Consider the following 24,423-nt stretch of genomic DNA (forward strand, 5'->3'; position numbering starts at 1 on the left):
GCCTACACTACCCCTATCACTATCACTACCCCTATCACAACCGCTATCACTACCCCTATCACTACCCCTATCGCTACCCCTACCACTACCCCTATCGCTACCCCTATCGCTACCCCTATCACTATCCCTATCACTACCCCTATCACTACCCCTATCACTATCCCTATCACTACCCCTATCACTATCCCTATCACAACCGCTATCACTACCCCTATCGCTACCCCTATCACTATCCCTATCACAACTGCTATCGCTACCCCTACCCCTACACTACCCCTATCACTACCCCTATCACTACCCCTATCACAACCGCTATCACTACCCCTATCACTACCCCTATCGCTACCCCTATCGCTACCCCTATCGCTACCCCTATCGCTACCCCTATCACTACCCCTATCACTATCCCTATCACTAACCCTATCACTATCCCTATCACTATCCCTATCACAACCGCTATCACTACCCCTATCACTACCCCTATCGCTACCCCTATCGCTACCACTATCACTACCCCTATCGCTACCCTTATCACTACCGCTTTCACTACCCCTATCACAACCGTTATCGCTACCCCTATCACTACCACTACCCCCCCATCACTACCCCTATCACTACCCCTACCACAACCGCTACCCCTATCACTACCCCTATCACTACCACTACCCCTATCGCGACCCCTACCGCTACCCCTATCACAACCGCTATCACTACCCCTATCGCTACCCCTATCACTACCCCTATCACAACCGCTATCGCTACCCCTATCACTACCCCTATCACTACCCCTATCAAAACCTCTATCGCTACCCCTATCACTACCCCTATCACTACCCCCTATCACAACCGCTATCACTACCCCTATCACTACCCCTATCACTATCCCTATCACTATCCCTATCACAACCGCTATCACTATCCCTATCACTACCCCTATCACTATCCCTATCACTATCCCTATCACAACCGCTATCGCTACCCCTACACTACCCCTATCACTATCACTACCCCTATCACAACCGCTATCACTACCCCTATCACTACCCCTATCGCTACCCCTATCACTACCCCTATCGCTACCCCTATCGCTACCCCTATCACTATCCCTATCACTACCTCTATCACTACCCCTATCACTATCCCTATCACTACCCCTATCACTATCCCTATCACAACCGCTATCACTACCCCTATCGCTACCCCTATCACTATCCCTATCACAACTGCTATCGCTACCCCTACCCCTACACTACCCCTATCACTACCCCTATCACAACCGTTATCACTACCCCTATCACTACCCCTATCACTACCCCTATCGCTACCCCTATCACTACCCCTATCGCTACCCCTATCGCTACCCCTATCACTACCCCTATCACTACCCTTATCACTACCCCTATCACTATCCCTATCACTAACCCTATCACTATCCCTATCACTATCCCTATCACAACCGCTATCACTACCCTTATCACTACCCCTATCGCTACCCCTATCGCTACCACTATCACTACCCCTATCGCTACCCCTATCACTACCCCTATCACTACCCCTATCACAACCGTTATCGCTACCCCTATCACTACCACTACCCCCTATCACTACCCCTATCACTACCCCTACCACAACCGCTACCCCTATCACTACCCCTATCACTACCACTACCCCTATCGCGACCCCTACCGCTACCCCTATCACAACCGCTATCACTACCCCTATCGCTACCCCTATCACTACCCCTATCACAACCGCTATCGCTACCCCTATCACTACCCCTATTACTACCCCTATCAAAACCTCTATCGCTACCCCTATCACTATCACTACCCCTATCACAACCGCTATCACTACCCCTATCACTACCCCTATCGCTACCCCTATCACTACCCCTATCACTACCCCTATCGCTACCCCTATCACTATCCCTATCACTACCCCTATCACTACCCCTATCACTACCCCTATCACTATCCCTATCACAACCGCTATCACTTACCCTATCGCTACCCCTATCACTATCCCTATCACAACCGCTATCGCTACCCCTTATCACTACCCCTATCACTATCCCTATCACAACCGCTATCACTACCCCTACCGCTACCCCTATCACTACCCCTATCACAACCGCTATCACTACCCCTATCACTACCCCTATCACTACCCCTATCGCTACCCCTATCACTACCCCTATCGCTACCCCTATCGCTACCCCTATCACTATCACTACCCCTATCACTACCCCTATCACTATCACTACCCCTATCACTATCCCTATCACAACCGCTATCACTACCCCTATCGCTACCCCTATCACTACCCCTATCACTATCACTACCCCTACCACTATCACTATCCCTATCACTACCCCTATCACTATCCCTATCACAACCGCTATCACTACCCCTTTCGCTACCCCTATCACTATCCCTATCACAACCGCTATCGCTACCCCTACACTACCCCTATCACTATCCCTATCACAACCGCTATCACTACCCCTACCGCTACCCCTATCACTACCCCTATCACAACCGCTATCACTACCCCTATCACTACCCCTATCACTACCCCTATCGCTACCCCTATCACTACCCCTATCGCTACCCCTATCGCTACCCCTATCACTATCCCTATCACTACCCCTATCACTACCCCTATCACTATCCCTATCACTAACCCTATCACTACCCCTATCACTATCCCTATCACAACCGCTATCACTACCCCTATCGCTACCCCTATCACTATCCCTATCACAACCGCTATCGCTACCCCTACACTACCCCTATCACTATCCCTATCACAACCGCTATCACTACCCCTACCGCTACCCCTATCACTACCCCTATCACAACCGCTATCACTACCCCTATCACTACCCCTATCACTACCCCTATCGCTACCCCTATCACTACCCCTATCGCTATCCCTATCGCTACCCCTATCACTATCCCTATCACTACCCCTATCACTACCCCTATCACTATCCCTATCACTACCCCTATCACTATCCCTATCACAACCGCTATCACTACCCCTATCGCTACCCCTATCACTACCCCTATCGCTACCCCTATCACTATCCCTATCACTACCCCTACCACTATCACTATCCCTATCACTACCCCTATCACTATCCCTATCACAACCGCTATCACTACCCCTATCGCTACCCCTATCCCTATCACAACCGCTATCGCTACCCCTACACTACCCCTATCACTATCCCTATCACAACCGCTATCACTACCCCTACCGCTACCCCTATCACTACCCCTATCACAACCGCTATCACTACCCCTATCACTACCCCTATCACTACCCCTATCGCTACCCCTATCACTACCCCTATCGCTACCCCTATCGCTACCCCTATCACTATCCCTATCACTACCCCTATCACTACCCCTATCACTATCACTACCCCTATCACTATCCCTATCACAACCGCTATCACTACCCCTATCGCTACCCCTATCACTACCCCTATCGCTACCCCTATCACTATCACTACCCCTACCACTATCACTATCCCTATCACTACCCCTATCACTATCCCTATCACAACCGCTATCACTACCCCTATCGCTACCCCTATCACTATCCCTATCACAACCGCTATCGCTACCCCTACACTACCCCTATCACTATCCCTATCACAACCGCTATCACTACCCCTACCGCTACCCCTATCACTACCCCTATCACAACCGCTATCACTACCCCTATCACTACCCCTATCACTACCCCTATCGCTACCCCTATCACTACCCCTATCGCTACCCCTATCGCTACCCCTATCACTATCCCTATCACTACCCCTATCACTACCCCTATCACTATCCCTATCACTAACCCTATCACTACCCCTATCACTATCCCTATCACAACCGCTATCACTACCCCTATCGCTACCCCTATCACTATCCCTATCACAACCGCTATCGCTACCCCTACCCCTACACTACCCCTATCACTATCCCTATCACAACCGCTATCACTACCCCTACCGCTACCCCTATCACTACCCCTATCACAACCGCTATCACTACCCCTATCACTACCCCTATCACTACCCTTATCGCTACCCCTATCACTACCCCTATCGCTATCCCTATCGCTACCCCTATCACTATCCCTATCACTACCCCTATCACTACCCCTATCACTATCCCTATCACTACCCCTATCACTATCCCTATCACAACCGCTATCACTACCCCTATCGCTACCCCTATCACTACCCCTATCGCTACCCCTATCACTATCCCTATCACTACCCCTACCACTATCCCTATCACTACCCCTATCACTATCCCTATCACAACCGCTATCACTACCCCTATCGCTACCCCTATCACTATCCCTATCACAACCGCTATCGCTACCCCTACACTACCCCTATCACTATCCCTATCACAACCGCTATCACTACCCCTACCGCTACCCCTATCACAACCGCTATCACTACCCCTATCACTACCCCTATCACTACCCCTATCGCTACCCCTATCACTACCCCTATCGCTACCCCTATCGCTACCCCTATCACTATCCCTATCACTACCCCTATCACTACCCCTATCACTATCCCTATCACTAACCCTATCAATATCCCTATCACTATCCCTATCACAACCGCTATCACTACCCTTATCGCTACCCCTATCGCTACCCCTATCACTATCCCTATCACAACCGCTATCACTACCCCTATCGCTACCCCTATCACTACCCCTATCGCTACCCCTATCACTACCCCTATCACTACCCCTATCACAACCGTTATCGCTACCCCTATCACTACCACTACCCCTATCACTACCCCTATCACTATCCCTATCACAACCACTATCGCTACCCCTATCACTATCACAACCGCTATCACTACCCCCTATCACTACCCCTGTCACTACCCCCTATCACTACCCCTATCACTACCACTACGCTATCGCTACCCCTATCACTACCCCTACGCTATCGCTACCCCTATCACTACCCCTACCGATATCGCTACCCCTATAAAGCATAGTTAATATAACCATTGTTAATAAAAAAAATAGCTTTTCCCATTAATGAATTTATTTTGAAACACTCGCACTGCCATCATCATCATCTTCACCATCAGCCATGGTCAATCCACTGCTGGATGAAGTCTTCCCCAAAGCCAACGCCATCGCTATGGATGCTGCGGACATTCCCAGAACCGTGCCATCTCTTCTCTAAGTCGCCCCAAGTTCAATACAACAACAAAGACAGAACAACACAAACTCAACTACGAACACGAGGTGTGGTGTGGTTGGGTGCTCTTGCTGTTTCACTAAATGCCCGTTTCTCCTAATCCTCGATCTCCCCCCCCACACACCCAGGCAGGGAATAAAGACGACGAAGACGACACGGGATAGCCGCCGTGGGACGTCGGGACGAATCGCCACGTGACAACGAGATGGCATTATTTTTTTATTTGTTTCACACACACACAGACACACATACACAAGCCGTCCCCTGGCGGTGGGCAAGAGCATCAGAGAGAGACGGAGAGAGCCCCAGGGAGAGACGGAGAGAGCCCCAGGGAGAGACGGAGAGAGCCCCAGAGAGAGCCCCAGGGAGAGACGGAGAGAGCCCCAGAGAGAGAGACGGAGAGAGCCCCAGAGAGAGAGACGGAGAGAGCCCCAGAGAGAGACGGAGAGAGAGAGACGGAGAGAGAGAGAGAGACGGAGAGAGCCCCAGAGAGAGCCCCACGGAGAGACGGAGAGAGCCCCAGGGAGAGAGAGACGGAGAGCGGTTTTGTGAGTCATGAACCCCTCCAGCACCAATGCCCCACCGAGGAGTCGCCTCTGAAAGACGCGACAGACGCCTCCCGCGACGGCTTGTTTACGCAACGGACGCAACAAGGAAGACAACAACAACAACAAACAACATTTGGCACGAGTAAAGAATGAACGACACGTATCACAAAGCCGCCAGGGATGGCTACCTCGACCTCCTGAGAGAAGCGACGAAAAAGGATTTAAATGCGCCGGACGAGGACGGCATGACGCCCACTCTGTGGGCTGCGTATCACGGGAACTTGGACGCCCTGAGGCTCATCGTCAGCAGAGCGTGAGTGCAAAGCCCGCAACTTGTTCTGTGTTTGTGGTGTGGTTTTTTTTAATATCGTGCGGTGTTTTTTTTCCGGAACCTGGGCTCAAGAAAAAAAACAATTCCGTTCGCGAGAAATGATAGCGACTGGTTTGCGATGTACGCGCGTGACGTTTGTAGAATTTCGCGTTCGGACAAAGTTGTCTAAACTGCAGCATCTCGACAATAACAATGCCTCCTAGATAGAAAGATGGGTAAATACATCAACGGTGGCAGCGACGCGGTTTGCCGCGAGCGAGAGCGACTTTCCACAATTTCTGTGCGACGGTAACGAGAGAGCGCGCCCGAGGCTCGGCGCTTGAAATGCGAATCCCGATTCGTGGGGTGCGGAAAACCACGACGCGAACCCCGGGGCCGCGTGCGGACCAGCGGGGTGCAGCGTGCGAGTTGTGTTCCGGTTACGGTGCCCGTGTGGAATTTACAGCCGCGTCGCCGGGTGGCAGGATGTTAGCTCCCTCGCCTGGTTTGCAGGAGGTCGTGGCTTTCAAGCCCGATCCTGCTGATTGGAGTTTGAATGGTCCACCGGACCCCCCCACCCACCCTCCACGTTTAGAATGAACATCACGCCTTGAGATGATTTGGCTGCTTGCTGTGAGTTTCCACGTGGTGACGATAGGCCGCTATCGTGGAGTGTTCTCGTTTGTGGCCAGCTCGCTTCTGAAATAGAGCTCAGTGGGGCTTTACTTGGTGAAATGAAGAATCGTAATAATCGTCGTACATTTTCTGCTCTGTCAACCGCAACGCGAATATCGCGCGCACTACTCTCAACCAACTTAAACTGAACTATAAACCAGTTTTCCGTCATATATTTTTGTGGGTTAGATCGCGTAAATATAAATGTGTCGCTAAACCCGCCACCACCCGACACAGCCAATTAGTAATGTTTTTTAGTAAACAGAACGTGGCCAATTCGTTACTAGTCCAGCACCACCGGCGTGTTGGAGAGTAAACCCGCGACATTTACGACGTTTCGCCAGTAATTAAATTAGTTTGTATTTTACCAGGTAAGGCATGGCAAATTGCAGTGATGAAACGTGCATCCATGCTCATCATTTATATCCCTTTATCAATCCACTGCTGGATGAAGGCCGCTCCATGCCTTGGGAGGCATGGAGGTTATCTGACCACACTTCATGAGCCCAGCGACGGTTCAGATACGGGCTCAAGATATTACTCGCCACCGATATGAGTCGTGGTTTTGGCAATGGAACTCAATTGGCTGGGTTCGTAGCGCAGTGCACACTAACCACTGCACCACCACTCTCCCACCCCATTCGTTGCTGTTAAGTTTCAGTTTATTTTGGTATTGCCCTGTGAGCCATTCGGTTCTTGAATCGGGTGCAACCACAACAAACAAAAACACGAACAAGAAAACATCTTAAAGTGACTATGTGATTCTGCAAACAGAAAATTCATGAAAAAAACCCAGCAAAATATTCCTGAAAAAAGCACCGTACACCAACGCTGTGTGCAAAAAATCCCAGTGGGATGCAAGTCAAACAACAACCACAAGAAAACTTAGATTAAGGCCATCAGTCTAACTCCGTACTACAACAAAACAAACATGTCCAAACCAAAAAACGTTTTCGAAATCACCAAAAAATAAAGCCATAATTGCAACGTAACAGTGATCATAGGGACTGTGACCGAATTTTTACAATAAACTACATAAATAACATGTAACACCAAATCCTAGAGCCATAGCTAGCTGCATGAGTTACTCCACAAGAACATAAGCATCAGTCGGATTATCAAATTTTTCAATGCACCTTTAAGATCAGCACGCTAAATCAAAATACAGATAATACTTTGCAGCGTCATCCGGAGCGAAACATTTTATTTTATTTTACGCCAATGAATAGCAGTGGCAGCTAGGGTTGTACAACTCCTCTAGTGCAGTTTTGAGAGAAGATCTCATTGGTAGCGATTCAAGTTGCAGTTTATTGGCAATAGCATTCCAGACCCTGGAGGCATCAATAGCAAAGGCTCTTCCTCCAGTTTTTGTAGGGAATGTGAAGCTGGTAAATGAGCGAAGGCCTGAGGTCAAATTTGTTCTTTGAAACAGAGAGGAGATCCAGCAGGTAGTCTGCGGTTTTTTTTGTAAGTACATCGTGAATAAATAAGATCTGGTGCACAAGCCGTCGAACATTAAGAGATGTTAAGTTTGACCCAATGTAGAGATCACAGTGGTGAGTCCTATATGGGCAGTTCAATGTAAATCTTAAGGCCGAGTGATAAATTGAGTCAAGCTTCTTCAGCACAGTACTTGGGGCTGATTTATACACGATGTCACAGTAGTCAAGTAGAGGCAGTATGGTAGCTTTTATCAATTCCAAACGGAACACTGGGGGGAAGCAGTGCTTGTATCGATACAGAAAACCAATTTTTTTTGTCTTTTTACCAGTATAATTAATGTGATATTAAAAAAATCAGTTTTGAATCCAGGAGGACCCCAAGATACTTATAGATCTTGACTTGCACTATTTGATAATTATTTAAGGAATGTAATTGGGGAAAAATAACCTCCTGCTTTAGTCCTGGTGAGAAAGAGACGTTTTAAGTAATGTTTTAAGTAATGCGAAATAGTAACTACCTCGCCTGGTGGGCAGGAGGCCGTGGGTTCAATCCTGGCCCTGACGATGCCTGTTGTATATTTGGAGTTTGCGCGTCTCTCTCTCCCAGTGGTCGCGTGGATTTTTCTCCAGGTCCTCCGATTTTTTCCTTCCACATTTATAATCGACATCACCACGCGTTTAGAGTATTTGGCTGCTATAAATGTCCACGTGCTGATAAGCCCACTTCGTTGAGCCCTCATTTGTGAAAGCCAGGTCACTTCTGAGAAAGAGCTGCATAGCTTTACCTGGTAAAATAAAAAAATAAAAACATATTTTTCCTTTTAATATAATTGTTTCCATGTACAATTGCAAGGATGTTGTGCATTGCAATGATCGTGGTCATAAGTTGCTGTTGAAAACTCTCCTGAAACATTCGCACACTCAAAGTGACAGATGATGTTATAATCAGCCGTGGGATATGTAAATTTTCGATATGCAATGAAGAAGGGACATTGGTCGAAACGCCATAACGTATATTATACTTGCCGTTGGTTTTCACACCTGATGATGACTGCTTGTGTTGCAGTTGAAACGTCGTGAGAATTTTATTGTTTTATATATATTATTATTTTATTGTTTCCCTTCAACGTGACTTTACCGAAAGAACCAAGAATATAATATATATTATACTTCTTAAGGCCACAGCTTTATTGACACTACCAATGCGGCAGCGGCATCACCTAATAATAAAAATCCTGGTAGAATGCAACGCACGTGTATCCTGTATCGTAAGAGTGAAGAGTACTACGTGAAGCAGAGAAAGTGCCCCGACGGACCGCCAGCAGGAGATGGAGCAATGAGATGAAGTCTTGTGCAGGAGCGAGATGGATTTTGGCACCGTCAGATCGCGATAGATGGCCACGCTATCGATGAAGTCTTCATCCAGCAGTGGATTGACCATGGCTGCGGATGATGCTGCTGCTGATGATGATGATATATGGATTGACATCAGGTGTCAGTGCTGCATCTCGTCAAGATCTTGGGGACGGGAATGATACACACATAAATAGATGAAACATGATACATCCAGAGGTCGGTAAGAGAGCGCTTTTGTTTTAGATTGTTTCCGTTGTAAGATTATCCAGCACAATCTGAATATAAGCAGACCTTGCATAAGCAGAGTACTCATGAAGCAACACGTGACTACATTACACGGGTGGGGAGCAGGAAAGGAGGGAAAACAAAACTTCTAATATAAGCACACTGCTTTGGATATAAGCACAGCGTGGCTTGCTTCGAAGGACCGTGTTTATAGCCAGCTGTCACATTACAAGGCACTGTGATTGATGGGGCATACGTTGTCAAGCTGGCCATTGATATTCCGTAAGAATAAGTGTGGTTTTTTTCAGTCTAGGCTTGATAATTTTAAGTCTCCTATAACCGGAATTTGGTGGCGCTTTAAGTGCCAGATTTGTGCCAGAGGCGTCACGTGTTTAAGCAAATAAAAATTAACTTGACTTTGTTCTTAACCAGCAGTGGATTCTCCACATTCCCAGGACAAATACAAATAACAACTATTTTACTTTATTTCCCAGGTAAGACCCACTTACATATATAGCTATTTTTCAGAAGCGACCTGGCTATCACAAATGATAGTTCAATTAAGTTGCTTATCATGTCAAAGTTCATAGCAGCCAAAGTATGTAAACGCATGATGTTGATTCTAAATGTGGAGGAAGAAACGGGTGGACCTGGGAAAAAAAATCCACGCAACTGCAGGAAGAGAGGGGACATGCAAACTCCAAATATACAGCAGCAGGCATCATCAGGGTCGGGATCGAACTCACGAACCCCTGCATGCCAGGCGCGGTAGTTAACATCTCGCCACCGGAAAGTAGTTGTCTGCTTTATCGACCCCCGACGTGATGATGGGCTTATCCAAATAGTAAGGTTTGTCACGTAAACAAAATATGCCGATTACGTTACTAATTCAGCACACCGGTGCGTTGGAGAGTAAGCGCAAAACATTTATAATCCGATTACCGTGACGTTTCGCCGGTAATTGCAACAACGACCAGCATCATCAGGCTACGGCCAGAGTTGTGCGTGCGAGTCGGGTCATTGGAGGCCTGCTGGGGACCCCGGGTGGAGTGGGGTGGGAAGGCGAACACTCACTTCAAGCAGATCCGCATGGTTAGCCACAAACAGCACCACCCCTCCTCCTCCCCCTCCTCTCCGCCCGGGTGCAGCGCCGAGTGCATCCGCATCGTCAAGCACCCTCAGCTGGTTTCACGGAGACTTCGTCCTCGTCGATCCGCGTCGATAGAGGCACCGCGCCGGGCCCTCCACCGCGGTGGTCGTTTAAGGATGCTGGTGGTGGCGGTGGTGGCGGTGGTGGTGCTGGTAGCGGTGGTGGTGCTGGTGGTGGCGGTGGTGGTGGCGGTTGTGGCGGTGGTGGTGCTGGTGGTGGTGACAGTGGTGGTGCTGGTGGTGGTGACGGTGGTGGTGGTGCTGGTGGTGGTGGTGCTGGTGGTGGTGACGGTGGTGCTGGTGGTGGTGACGGTGGTGCTGGTGGTGGTGGTGCTGGTGGTGACGGTGGTGCTAGCGGTGGTGGTGCTGGTGGTGGTGACGGTGGTGCTGGTGGTGGTGACGGTGGTGCTGGTGGTGGTGACGGTGGTGCTGGTGGTGGTGGCAGTGGCGGTGGTGGCGGCAGCGGTGGCGTCGGGACGACGAACCAGGGCCACGTGAAACTAAACTTAAGAACGAAACAGGAGGAGGATTTCTCCATGTTTTGTGTACGTGACAAACTTTACTAATTGGCTGTGTCGGGTGGTGGCAGATTTAACGACACATTTGTACGTGATTTTACCCAAAAAACCTTGATTATGGATTAAACTAAACTACTAAATCTGTTTTTTTTTTTAACCAGGTAAGGCCCCACTGAGCTGTATCACTCTTTTTCAGAAGCGACCTGGCTATCACAAATGATAGCTCAGAAGCGACCTGGCTATCACAAATGATAGCTCAGAAGCGACCTGGCTATCACAAATGATAGCTTGGAAGCGACTTGGCTATCACAAATGATAGCTCAGAAGCGACCTGGCTATCACAAATGATAGCTCATAAGCGACCTGGCTAACACAAATGATAGCTCAGAAGCGACCTAGCTATCACAAATGATAGCTCACAAGCGACTTGGCTATCACAAATGATAGCTCAGAAGCGACTTGGCTATCACAAATGATAGCTCAGAAGCGACCTGGCTATCACAAATGATAGCTCAGAAGCGATCTGGCTAACACAAATGATAGCTCAGAAGCGACCTAGCTATCACAAATGATAGCTCACAAGCGACTTGGCTATCACAAATGATAGCTCAGAAGCGACTTGGCTATCACAAATGATAGCTCAGAAGCGACCTGGCTATCACAAATGATAACTCAGAAGCGACCTGGCTATCACAAATGATAGCTCAGAAGCGACCTGGCTATCACAAATGATAGCTCAACAAAGCGGCCTGGCTATCACAAATGATAGCTCAACAAAGCGGCTTATCGCGTGGACATTTGTAGCGTATATTGATTCTAAATGTGGAGGGAAAAACTGGAGCACCCGAATAAATATGCACGCGACCGCAGGGAGAGAGACACACAGACTCCAATAATACAGCAGGTGCCAGGGTTGGGATCGAACCTTCGACCTCCTGTACACTAGGCGAAGTAGTTAACATCTCCTAGCTACCGTGGCGCCCCGCATTTGAACGCAGGTGATCCCCCAGTGGTTGCTGCCGTATCTCTCTTCGAGGCAGATTCGTTTTGTGCGTCTCCACACTTTGCCCCAACAGTCTGTCAAGGCTCTACAGGGTGTCTTTGTGTTTTATATATATACATTATTATATTATTATCTGGGGAGCGGTGGCGCAGTGGTTAACGCTTTGCGTTATGAACCCGGCGAAGACCCGAACTCAATTCCTGCTCAGGGCCAGCACTGGTGACGATTCGGAACCGATCCTAGGCCTCCCCTAGGTCGACTCAGCCTCAAATGAGTACCTGGTGCGATGTGTAAACATCTCCACTGGGGAGACAAAGGCGGCCGGGCATGGTGCTGGCCACCCAACCTCTCGTTTTCTCGCTAAGACCACTTGCTCCAACAGTCTGTTCAGGCTATACAGGCGATTTTTGTCTTTGTATATATTATATATAAATGTTGTTTTAGGCCATCGGCCTATTGACTTGCCAGACCAGTTTCATCAAGCAGCATTTGTTTAAGCGGGCCAATTTCGACCTCCGGGGTCTCATCAGCAGAGCCGGGCTCGCTGAGCAAATGCTGCTGCGTGAATTAGCTCCCTTGGCGAGAGCACTCCCTCTCAACGACGAGAAGCACGGTGAGGCGCATTTTGGGAGGCCCCAGCGTGGCTGGGGGGAAGAGAGTTTTCAATCAGTGCGGACTTGCACGGGGGCCGCTGTTACTCGTGAATCAGACACGCGGACGCTGTCAAGCGAAAACATTTAACAAACGGTGGCAAAGTGTTGCACACGCGTGTTCGGGATTGCGACTTTTGGCTCAGCCATCGAACAAAGGCGGTGGTCACCGCGGCCGTCTAGAACGCTCTTCCTTCCGGTATTAGGAAGCCACTGGGAGTTATGTACTTTTATATCATAATCTAGATTTAAAGCTCGTTTCTTTATAACTGTTTTTGTGTCTAGTTTGTTGTCTTTCCCCCGCACCTCCGATTAGCGCGGTTGGCTACGTCTGGTGCGAAAGAAGTTCAACATACTGTACATAAATGCACAAGTATAAATACAAAAATACCAAGCACTATTTGTCAATAACCCCGTGGCCTTCAAAGCAAAAGTACAAAATAGGGGCATACATAGAGGGGCCTATCTGGGCTTTCTGTGTGCTATGATGAGGGCCCAATGCCTGAAACATCGCTGATTTGGGGTCTTTTCCTTTAAAGGACACACAGCGTTGTTGATAATTGCGTTGTTGAGATATTTTTTTGTTAATTTCCCAGTGACCTGGGGAATTGCTCGTCCCAGTAGGGGGCAGTGACTGCTGCTGCTGTGTGTTGAGTCACAACAATAATAATAATAATCCATGCCTCACGCACTCTGTCGTGCACACAACGCCGCAGACAACCTCATCGGCTACGTGTGTGTGTGTAGAAACGGCGTGGGGGGGCAGGGGGGGCCTACGGGGAGCGGTGGTGCAGCGGTTAGCGCGACGCTGCGCCAGGAACCCGGCCACCCGAGATTGATTCCCGCTCATGGCCAACACCGGCGACGATTATTTGAACCGGTCCTGGGCCTCCCCTAGGTCGACTCAGCCTCAAATGAATACCTGCCATGGTGTGTTAAACATCGCCACTGGGGAGACAAAGGCGGCCGTGCGTGGTGCTGGCCACCCACCCCCCTCGTGTGCCGTGACGGCCTTCGTAGGTGCCACTCGCTAACGGCACTTGCCCCCAACAGTCTGTCAAGGCTACACGGGAGGGGGTCTTTTGTATTTGTCTTTAGCTGCTGTTTATTCAGACTTGTACGCGTGTGTGTGGCAAAGGGTCATCATAAATCCAGCAGCCTAGAACCGCAGCCAACCCCCCGACTTGACTCACGGCCATCTCACTCGAATCCCTCAACGATGTCCTGGGCGCGAGATGGTGACACCGAAAAATAAAAATGCAGCATAAAACATTCACGCCGGCGTCGTCACACACAATCACACCACCCCAACCACCTCCCCCAGCAGTGCGTGGTGCCAATGGCCACCAGGTTTGTTGTTGTTGTTTGCCCTCCTACCAGATCCCATTTTAGAGACAACATCCACGCCTTTGGAGTATTCGTCTGCCGCCCACGAATCTCCACGCGACGATCAAGCCACGATCATCGGCGAGCCATCATTTGTGATCAGCCCGGGTTGGCTTCTGGAAAAGGAGCCGTTCATCTCAGTGGAGGGCCTTGCCTGGTACAAACACTAAATTATAGTTATAGTTTACCTTAGTTTTAATTGGCAAGTCCCAAGAGCCTCCTCCGTTGAAGTGTAAATTGAACCATTGAAGAGGCGATCACGTTTCCTTCCTGGGAGGCCTGGTCTGGCGTGCGGTTGGCCACGGTGAACGCTTGCCACCTCTCCCCCCCCCCACCCCCCCGTGCACCCGGCGGGTCCCGCACGTTAAATATGAATGAGCTCGTAATTGATAACCCACGAAAACAAACTCCTGGCCTTTCCAGTGGGCGAGCGTGGGGGACAGTGCAGTTTTACAGAAGTGGCGTGTGGGGCCCAGTCTGAGTGCTGTGGTGCTGGCCTCACTGGCAGCGCTAAACCCCATCTTCTACTTCTTCTTGTTGTCGTGCTGCTGCTGCTGCTGCTGGTGGTGTAGGCGCAGAGCGCCGGCTACAATGTCACGTGCAGGTGGTGAAGCCCACACAGCCGCGTCAGGAGCAGTAGCGGAGGCGTGAATCATCGCTGTGATGTCTCCTTCGGATTTGCGGATCGGGGCGTTGCGTCGTTACACGTTGCACGGTCTCTGTTCTGGATGACCGCGGTCGCACGCTACTCCTGGAGGGTTTTTAATTTCCCATTTGTGCATCATCAGGTAACACGCATCTACTGCCACGGTTTTGTGCAGTGGATGCGGTTTTAGGGGTTGACCACGAGCTTAGGGGAAGATGAAACCCAGGGACTTAAATCCCTGAGCCCCTTCCTCTCCCTCCTCCCTTTCAATGCACAGTGTGACATCCTATGTGTGTACGTACGTTGAACTTCTTTGGCACCATACATAGGCCAACCGTTCTAATCGGAGGTGCCGGGGGAAGGACAAAAAATTAACACAAAAATCAGTTCTAAATAAATGAGTTTGTTAATTCTAGATTTGTTAATGTCGATTATGTAAACGTGCATAGCACCAGTAGCTTCCTAATATCGGAAGGAAAGAGCGTTCCAGACGGCCGCAGAAGCTGCAAGTGAAAGCGCGCGATGATGCGGTGACCACCGCCTTTGTTCGATGGCTGAGCCAAAAGCGGCTGCTGCTGCTGCAGCTGCTGCGAGGATGAGCGTAGTCACGTGATGATGGTTTACGCTCCTTGACGAGATCAGCGACGTATTGTGGTCCGTTTGTGACAAGCGCTTTGTGTGTGACGAGGGCGACCTTGACGAGTGCTGTGGTGCGAGCCCCCCTGGGAGCCCTCAATCTCCAAGCCCCTACACCCCTCGCTCCCCCCTTTCCACTGTATACAATCCTAGCGGTGATGACAGAAGAGACGTTAACGAGAGATACAGATGTCGTGAGATAAGACTAATACATGTAGCCAAAAATGAGGCGTCGCTGGGGTGAAATGAGAAGAGAGATGCAGGGAAGATAGCGGTGAGAAAGATCGACTGAATTATGTTGGGCGTTCGTCAGTTTGTTCTGTTAAATGGATTTGGATTTGGAGCTGATGTTTGGTGCCCCCTCCCCTCCCCCTTGTGGTCGACTTCTACTTCCTCCTCCTCCTCGTACGGCTGGGGCAGCGGCTGTAGATTGATGTCAAGGTTCGCGATCCATTCAACGGCTTTCATGCGAGGAGGCAGAGTGAGTGGGGTCGCTATGCCCCCACGAATGAATCTCTCAGGGGCAGGAGTTGGGTAGAATGGGGCCATCGTCTGAGTTGCGTGGTGGCCACAATCACAATTTGGGGCTGCTCCTCGCGGTCGTTCGTGGGGCAAGTGGCTGAAAAAATTTAAACTAAACTATTTTATTTTTTTATTTTTTACCAGGTAAGGTCCCCTGAGCTATATAGTTATTTTATCAGAAGCGACCTGGCTATCACAAATGATAGCTCAACGAAGTGACTCATTGTCTTGTGGACATTTATAGCAGCAGCCAAACACTCTAAACGCGTGGTGATGTTGTTTGTAAATGTGGAGGGGAAAACTGGGAAAAATCCACACGACCACGGGGAGAGCGAGACGCAAACTCCAAATATACAGCAGGCGTCAGGGTCGGGACCGAACCCACGACTTCCTGCATACGAGGCGAGGTGGTTAACATCTAGCCACCGTGGCCTGACCCTCAAGTGGTCGAGGGTTATCACTAGTTTTTTCCCCCGTGCAAGGTTGAACCCCGGGACTTCACCGCTCGGGCTGAGTTACCACCCAGGTTGAAATTGGTGAGACGCTTGCAGTCAACCAGGAGGGAGACGACAACCTTCCCGTGGTCCTCCTGCTAAAACAAACTTTTACCGGTCGTAAACTCCGCAAGCTGACGCTGTCGAGTAGGCAACCGAACCCCCGGGCCTTCGGGCTTCCAAGTCGAAGTAGTAAATACCCACTGGGAAATTGATAAACTCAGGCACAACAAAGCCGAGAAATAGAACCAGCAAGCGACAATATATCCCCCCACCGCCCCATACCCCTGTGCTGTGTGGTTGTTTTTGAAATCATGAATCCAGGGCCCCTGTGAAGCTGCTTGGGTCCCTAAGCGTTTGCTGTGGTTTGCTGATGACCTGAACCAGTTCACAGTCCAGGGCACACTTAGGCAGAGTGGGGTCACCGTCCAGGGTCTTCTGGTGGAGACCGACCACCGTGAACCCATTGAATGGTCGTAAAAACAGCCAATTTCGGAATCGGTGACAGTTCAATATATTATTGTTTTACGTTGACCTTAAAGCAATTAACAAACCAAATGTCCGCTTGTAAACTAAAGCTCCGGGGGGGGGAGGGGGGGGGCAAATTGGGAGATATTTTATGGTCACTCAAAATTGCCTCCTGACCTTTATTACTCTCACCAGTAAATGACAGCAAATTCAATTCGTGCAATGAAGCATGAGACGCATTAAGACGAACGGCACTCGAATTGGGCCTTTTTTATTTTATTTTTTACTATCATATTTGTTGTAATATTCTTTTTCAATTTGTTACCAATTTATTCACAATTTAGTAATATTTTTTCGTGATTTTTTAAAACAATTTTTAAAATAATTTTTCGTTGTCATGTTTCTTTTTACCATTGCGTAAAAGCCAACAGCACACGAGGTGGGGGGATGTGAACCCCGTTGTTGTTGTCATTGTTGTTGTCGCTCTGGCGCGTGGCAGTCTCTGGCAGCAAGAGTCCTAAAGTTGGAGTTGAGAATGCTGCGGCCTGCGTTCCCGTGCGCGTGGCTAACTGCGTCGAACACGAGGGGACCGAGCAACGCGGGGTTGTCAAACAGCGGAGTGGTTATACAGCGGAGTTGTCACACAGCGGAGTGGTTATACAGCGGAGTTGTCACACAGCGGAGTTGTCACACAGCGGAGTTGTCACACAGCGGAGTTGTCACACACAGCGGAGTTGTCACAGAGCGGAGTTGTCACACACAGCGGAGTTGTCAAACAGCGGAGTTGTCACACAGCAGAGTTGTCACACAGCGGAGTTGTCACACACAGCGGAGTTGTCAAACAGCGGAGTTGTCACACAGCGGAGTTGTCACACAGCGGAGTTGTCAAACAGCGGAGTTGTCAAACAGCGGAGTTGTCACACACACAGCGGAGTTGTCACACAGCGGAGTTGTCACACAGCGGAGTTGTCACACAGTGGAGTTGTCACACAGCGGAGTTGTCACACACAGCGGAGTTGTCACACAGCGGAGTTGTCACACACAGCGGAGTTGTCACACAGCGGAGTTGTCACACAGCGGAGTTGTCACACAGTGGAGTTGTCACACACAGCGGAGTTGTCACACAGCGGAGTTGTCAAACAGCGGAGTTGTTACACACCGCGGCCTCTCTATTAACCACGGCTGTGAAATGCATCTTGACCGAAGGCCAACACGTGGTTCCACGCACATGCGGTTGGCTACGCACGGTGCAAACGAAGTTCAACATACACACATGGTGTCCGGCGTACGGCGAGACTGCCCTACATCTATGGGACCTTTCTTTGTTTGGCTGGCATCAAAGTATGAAAAATATAAGATAATATTTTGTCCTTTCTGACAATAAAACAAGAGGTGTTAAGAAGTTCAAAGACCAAATAGAAAAACCTTTTGCGGTGAATCGAGTCTGTATTAACCACACGTACTAGTGGCAAAACAACGTGCTCGGATAATAGTGTACGCATTGTCTTTGGAACTGATTGTCCTACACCAGAGATAGCTGCCTTCTCTATGACCTCGTCCCAGACCACGGGTGTTAGTCCAGAGAGCGCTAAAAGGCGAACAGCACAAAGACAATGCAAGTATCAGAAACCTTACAGCTCGGGTTCAGGACTTATATCTGCGGGACATGTTTTGCCATTATCAAAGTATGAAAAAATAAGAATAGGTTTTAGCCTTTCTGGAAATAGATACACTTTTGCAAGGAATCAACTCTGCATTTAACCACACAGACTTGATTAATTGCAAGAGGTATCTATGATATATTGATACCACGTATGTGAGTGTGTGTGTGTTTTCTGCATGTTTTTTTTTCCCCCCGTGTGATCATGTCACACACCCAACACACACTGTGCATTCACACGCATTGCCGTGGGCACCTTGAGAGTCTAGAGGGCGAATCATCGAGGTTGGCGTGACAGTGTCAGGGACGAGCGTTGGGCTGGGAATTCTGGGGACTGGAGATTTTCGTCGCGGTGAAATTGAAAAATGAGGAGTGTACACACAAGAGATGGAGAGCGACTCAGCATCCATAAGAACAATACCTCGTATAGAATTAGTTCAACAAAGAGTGAGGGGGTGCCCATTTCGGACCCAGGAACGCAATCCTATTTTTCCCACGAGGTCTATTTTTTGTCCAACGCGGTTTTTCCCAACAACGGCATTTTCCAGGAACTTAACCCCCACATTCGGCGGCGGCGGGGGAAGGAGAGAGTCTGCCTGTATGTGTATATTACGCGTTCCCTGTAACACGTCGCTCGTATATTTCTGCTACGTCCTAGTACAACATTCCCTCCCTTCCGTTGTCCGCGCAGGGGCGACCCGGACAAATGCGACATTTGGGGGAACACTCCCCTGCACCTGGCCGGGGCCAACGGCCACCTCGACTGCCTCACCTTCCTCATCTCCTTCGGGGCCAACGTCTGGTGCCTGGACAACGACTACCACACCCCGCTGGAGATGGCCGCCATGAAGGGCCACATGGAGTGCGTGCGCTACCTCGACTCGATCGCGGCGAAGCAGACGAGCCTCAACCCCAAGATGGTCTCCAAGCTGAAGGAGCGTGCCTTCAAGGAGGCCGAGAAGAGGATCAAGGAGTGCGCCAAGCTGCAGCGCAAGCACCACGAGCGCATGGAGCGCAAGCACCGCAAGGAGGCGCCCGCCGACTCGACGGACGCCACCAGCTTCTCCAGCTTCTCGGGCAGCTCGGCGAGCCGCAGGGCGAGCCAAGCGGGCACCGTCTCGTCGCTGCCGTTCCCCGCGACCGCAGGGCCCAACGCCACGGCCAAGGGCAAGACCAGGATGCAGAAGAAGGTGGAGAAGAAGAAGCAGCTGGACGGGCAGTTCAAGATCTACGCGGACGGCCGCAAGAGCGTGCGCTCGCTCTCGGGCCTGCAGCTGGGCAACGAGGTGATGATCGTCAAGCAGGGCACCTACCCGGCGCCGCTGCAGCCCAAGGACGCGCCGCGCCGGCACGTGCGGGACATGTTCCGCGCGGACAGCGCGTCGGACGTGTGCACGGAGTCGGGCGTCAACTCGGAGGCGAGCAACGACTCGGGCCACGACTCGCTGTTCAACCGGCCCGGCCTGGGCACCATGGTCTTCCGCAGGAACTACGTGACGGGCGGCCTCTTCGACATCGGCACCGAACGCGACGGGGAGTCGCTCCGCCGCCGGAGCTCCGGCGGCCCCGGCGGCGGCGTCGAGCCCAAGGGGAAGCCGGCGCGCTCGGCGAGCGCCAACGAGAGCATCGGCAGCGCCGGGAGCCTGCGCGAGAGGAGCACGGAGGAGCCGCCGTGGGACGATGAGGACGTGGCGCTGGACGACCCGGACACCACGGAAACGACGCCGCTCGAGAGCTTCCTCGCCTCGCTGCACATGAGCGAGTTCGCGTCCCTGTTCAGGCAGGAGCACATCGACCTGGAGGCGCTCACCCTGTGCTCGGACGAGGAGCTCAAGAGCATCAACCTGCCGCTCGGTCCCCGCAAGAAGATCCTGGAGGGCGTGGAGAGGAGGAAAGCCGCCCTGCTGGGGCCCGCCAAAGTTGAAGACACCGCGCTGTGAGCGGAGGCTTGGTTGGCAACTGCGAGCGGTCCTAAGAGCTTCGTAGCTCATCGGATTTTTTTTGCGGATGTAACCGATTTTGATTCTTCGGGGAGGCTGCCACGGTGGCGTTAATGGTCACACGGGACTGGCAATCTCGTGGGCAGCCGCTTGGCCACACACACGCTCACACGCTCACACGGCGTCGCCCAGGTATGACGCGTCGACAGGAGCAACCTCACTTCGCCTTGACAGCACGCAAGGGGCGTCACGGTGGCTAGGAGATGTTAACTACCTCGCCTGATATGCAGGAGGTCATCGGTTCGATTCCGACCCTTATGCCTGCTGTATATTTGGAGTTAGCGTGTCCTGAGATTTTTCTCTCCACATGTAGAATCAATGTGCATTTAGGGTATTCAGCTTATTTAATTTTACACGTGACGATAAGCCGCTTCGTTGATTTATCATTTGTAATGGCCAGGTCGCTTCTGAAAAAGTTTATTTTTAGTAAGCGTTAAAACATACGTGGTGGCATTTGCATCGTCCTGCTGTGTCTCTCCTCGCAGATAGCGAGGGGCCAACTGCCAACCGCGGGTTTTTTTTTATCTCGCAAGAGGCTCGATCCCATGCGTGGGCGAGCGTGAGTAGGCACGCGTGCAATGCAGCAAGGTGGAGGACAGAGGGACAGAGACAGGGGGCCTTGGAACGTGCAGGCCTCAGCCAAGCACCGGCTGGTCGCCGCCCCAGCTGCCCTCCCCATCCACGGAACACGTCAGGGCGTCGACTGCATACCGGCCCTCTGTCCAGAGCAGGGGGCGGCGACACAGAATAACAAGGGGAGACATTCGTCTCGAATTCGTAAAGCGAACAAAACAACTCAATATTTAAAGAGCCGCAATGCAATGTGGATGAACACGAGACGGTGGCGCTCCTTCATTAACGGCGTTACGGAGAAGCCCTCTTGAAGAGCCGCGTGCGGCTGCGGAGCCGCAGGCTGCTGACCCCCTGGTCCAGACGGAGAAGCGAGTCAGGATCAATCAGAATCTTTATTTAGACTGCAGCAGCAGCAGCAGCAGGAGGAATCCGATGAGCTACGAAGCTCTTTTATCACCGATATCCTCCAGTAGTTGGACGGGTGGTCAGCAGCCATATACTGAAGCATGCAGGGTCAGAAAACGCGACGATGATATTCAGTGGTAGGCAGCAAACAACAAAAACGGGAATCTTCAATAGCTAAACATAACAGGCATCCCCAGCATGCACCGCATGTCCAGATGACGTCGACGCGGTTGCAAGCGCTCCGCACGCAGCCTTGAGAAGGGTTGGGCAGCGCAAAGTCCCTCGGGCGCAAATGGCAGGCGGCAGGAGGCAAGCGGCTCAGCGTTACATTTTATTTAGAGAGGCGTAGTAGCGCAGTCGTTTTTAAAGACATCGTTACTCACCGCAGAGAACCGTAGCGACACGACCGCCGCCACTCTATGGATGCTGGCGCCAACCTGTGCCACACGCCCTCCCCCCAGCGTGGCCTTGTGGGGATCCTCGGTACCCATAAAGTTATTTCGGTGTAGTTTTTCATCCCGTTTTCTTTTTGATGACGTACACGGCCGTCCCGATGACATACACGCACGTCATCGGGGCGGAATCGGAAGAAAAACGGATGACGTACACGTACGTGCACGTACGTCATCGGGACGGGAAAGGGTTGAACAACACGACGCATCACGAGGCTGTGCGCGGGTGACGCGAGAGAAAAGGCGACGTCTTCTTGCCATGCAAAGTGTGCTGAGAGTCCTGCGGACACCTTTTGCGAAGCTTCAACTTGCACGATAATTATCGTGTGTGAGGAAACGCTGGCTTTGTGATGGTCCTAAAGATCGTGATGGACAACAACCCTCGAAGACTTGGGAGAAAAAAACAACCTCAAACATAGGCCGTTGTCAATTACGGTGCGCACGTAAAAAAATATGTTGTCGTTTTCTCAAGGGCTCCTTGATTGTCTGTGCTCGGCCTTCTGATAAAATACGCTTCCAACCGCGGGCAGTTATTCACATTTACAACGAGGAACGTCTCGTAAAGCAAACCCTGGCAGCCACGCTGTTCGGGCTCCGTATTTTAATGCAAAGTAAAAAGTTAATTTCGGGATTTACGACCAGAGCTTGCCCGCTTATTTTAGGCTCTGCCATGCCCTTGCGAGATGCAGCGAAGGTGAGAGGACAAACGTGCATTTGCTGTCAAGCAGGAACGTCGAAATGAGGGAGGACGAAATTAAACGAAACTGTTTATTTGTATTTTACTGAGCTATATAGCTCTTAGTTCAGAAGCGACCTGGCCAAACAGTGATAGCTCAACGGAATGGCTTTTCACGTGGAAATTTATAGTAGCAGCCAAATACTATGAACGCACGTTGATTCTAAGTGGAGAGGGAAACACTGGAGGGCTGTGGAGAAAAATCCACGCGACCACGGGTAGAGGGACATGCAAACTACAAATTTACAGGCATCAGGATCGGAATCGAACCCACGACCTCCTCCATACCAGGGGAGGTCGTTAACATCTCGCTAGGGTCTGTATGAGATGACTTTTCCTCTCACCGTGGTTCGTCGTAAACCAATGTCACCTGCAGGAAGTATTATTTGCGCAGGAATCAACTAAGGGAAGCCAGACAACTCGAGCGGCAATGTGCGTTACTAAACATCATGGCCGTAGGTGACGTAATTTCAAGTTTAAATATTTTTTTACTGAGTTTTAATTGATGTGGGCGTTAAACCTAAAAGCCCCACGGCATTTATCCACACCAGAAACAAGCACTCAAGTGCATGAGCAAGGGAATTTTTCTGCATTGAAAACTCATTCCTTGGGATCTGCTTTACCGTGTTTAGTTTGCTGTCCTTCCCCACCGCACCTCCGATTAGCACGGTTGGTGGTGTGAAAGACGTTCAACGTTACGTCCATTACGGAGCGTTTCATCGTTGCAGAAGGGCCCCAACTGCGGACACCAGGAATGTGTCATCCTCGCGTTCCAAACACACACTTTGCCAAATAGCGCGCGGCGGTGCTAAGGGCTGTGCGTAGCGAGCGCTGCGCGATAGCCCCCCGGGGCAACGCTCATCTCGAGGGTTGCCACCCGTCCTGGTTTGCCCAGGAACGTCGTCTTCTTCTTTTCTCAGCCATCCTAGGAATGTGTAACAATACCAATTGATGTGCACCAGTGTTCGACACTCATCTTCAGAGGGGGGTGGGGAGGGGGGGATTGTCGCCGATAAGACAGCAGCAGTGTGAGGGGGGGGGCGCCACGCATTTGAAACCACTGGGTGTTTGAGAGCAGCACGACGATGATGACGATGGGGGGGGGGGGGGGGGTGTTGTCACTCTTTGTGTCCTGTCGGGGGCCTGCACGTCAGGGGCCGCACTGAAGGCCACCAGGGACCGCCAGTGGCCCCGCGGTGGCCTCCCAGTGAAGAACGACGCCGAGTTTCACGAACTTCTCCCCTCTCGTCGGTTAGCACGGTTGGCTACGTAAGGCGCGGAAGAAGTTCCACGTACATGCACAGTGAGATGTTCGCCTTCCC

General features: G+C 50.8%; 1 protein-coding gene across 1 annotated transcript; it reads left to right on the top strand.

Annotated features, from left to right (window-relative positions):
* Positions 1-5,239: 5,239 nt before the first annotated feature.
* On the top strand, positions 5,240-24,212 carry USH1G (USH1 protein network component sans). The gene is made up of 2 exons (XM_032960991.2): positions 5,240-6,108; positions 19,627-24,212. Exons 1-2 carry the CDS (start codon positions 5,945-5,947, stop codon positions 20,873-20,875), a joined length of 1,413 nt encoding a protein of 470 aa, XP_032816882.1. The 5' UTR covers positions 5,240-5,944; the 3' UTR covers positions 20,876-24,212.
* Positions 24,213-24,423: the final 211 nt, after the last annotated feature.

Source organism: Petromyzon marinus, chromosome 26, assembly GCF_048934315.1.
Source record: "Petromyzon marinus isolate PM22_M1 ecotype Great Lakes invasive population chromosome 26, UKy_Petmar_22M1.pri1.0, whole genome shotgun sequence".
NCBI classification, from domain to species: Eukaryota; Metazoa; Chordata; class Hyperoartia; order Petromyzontiformes; family Petromyzontidae; genus Petromyzon; species Petromyzon marinus.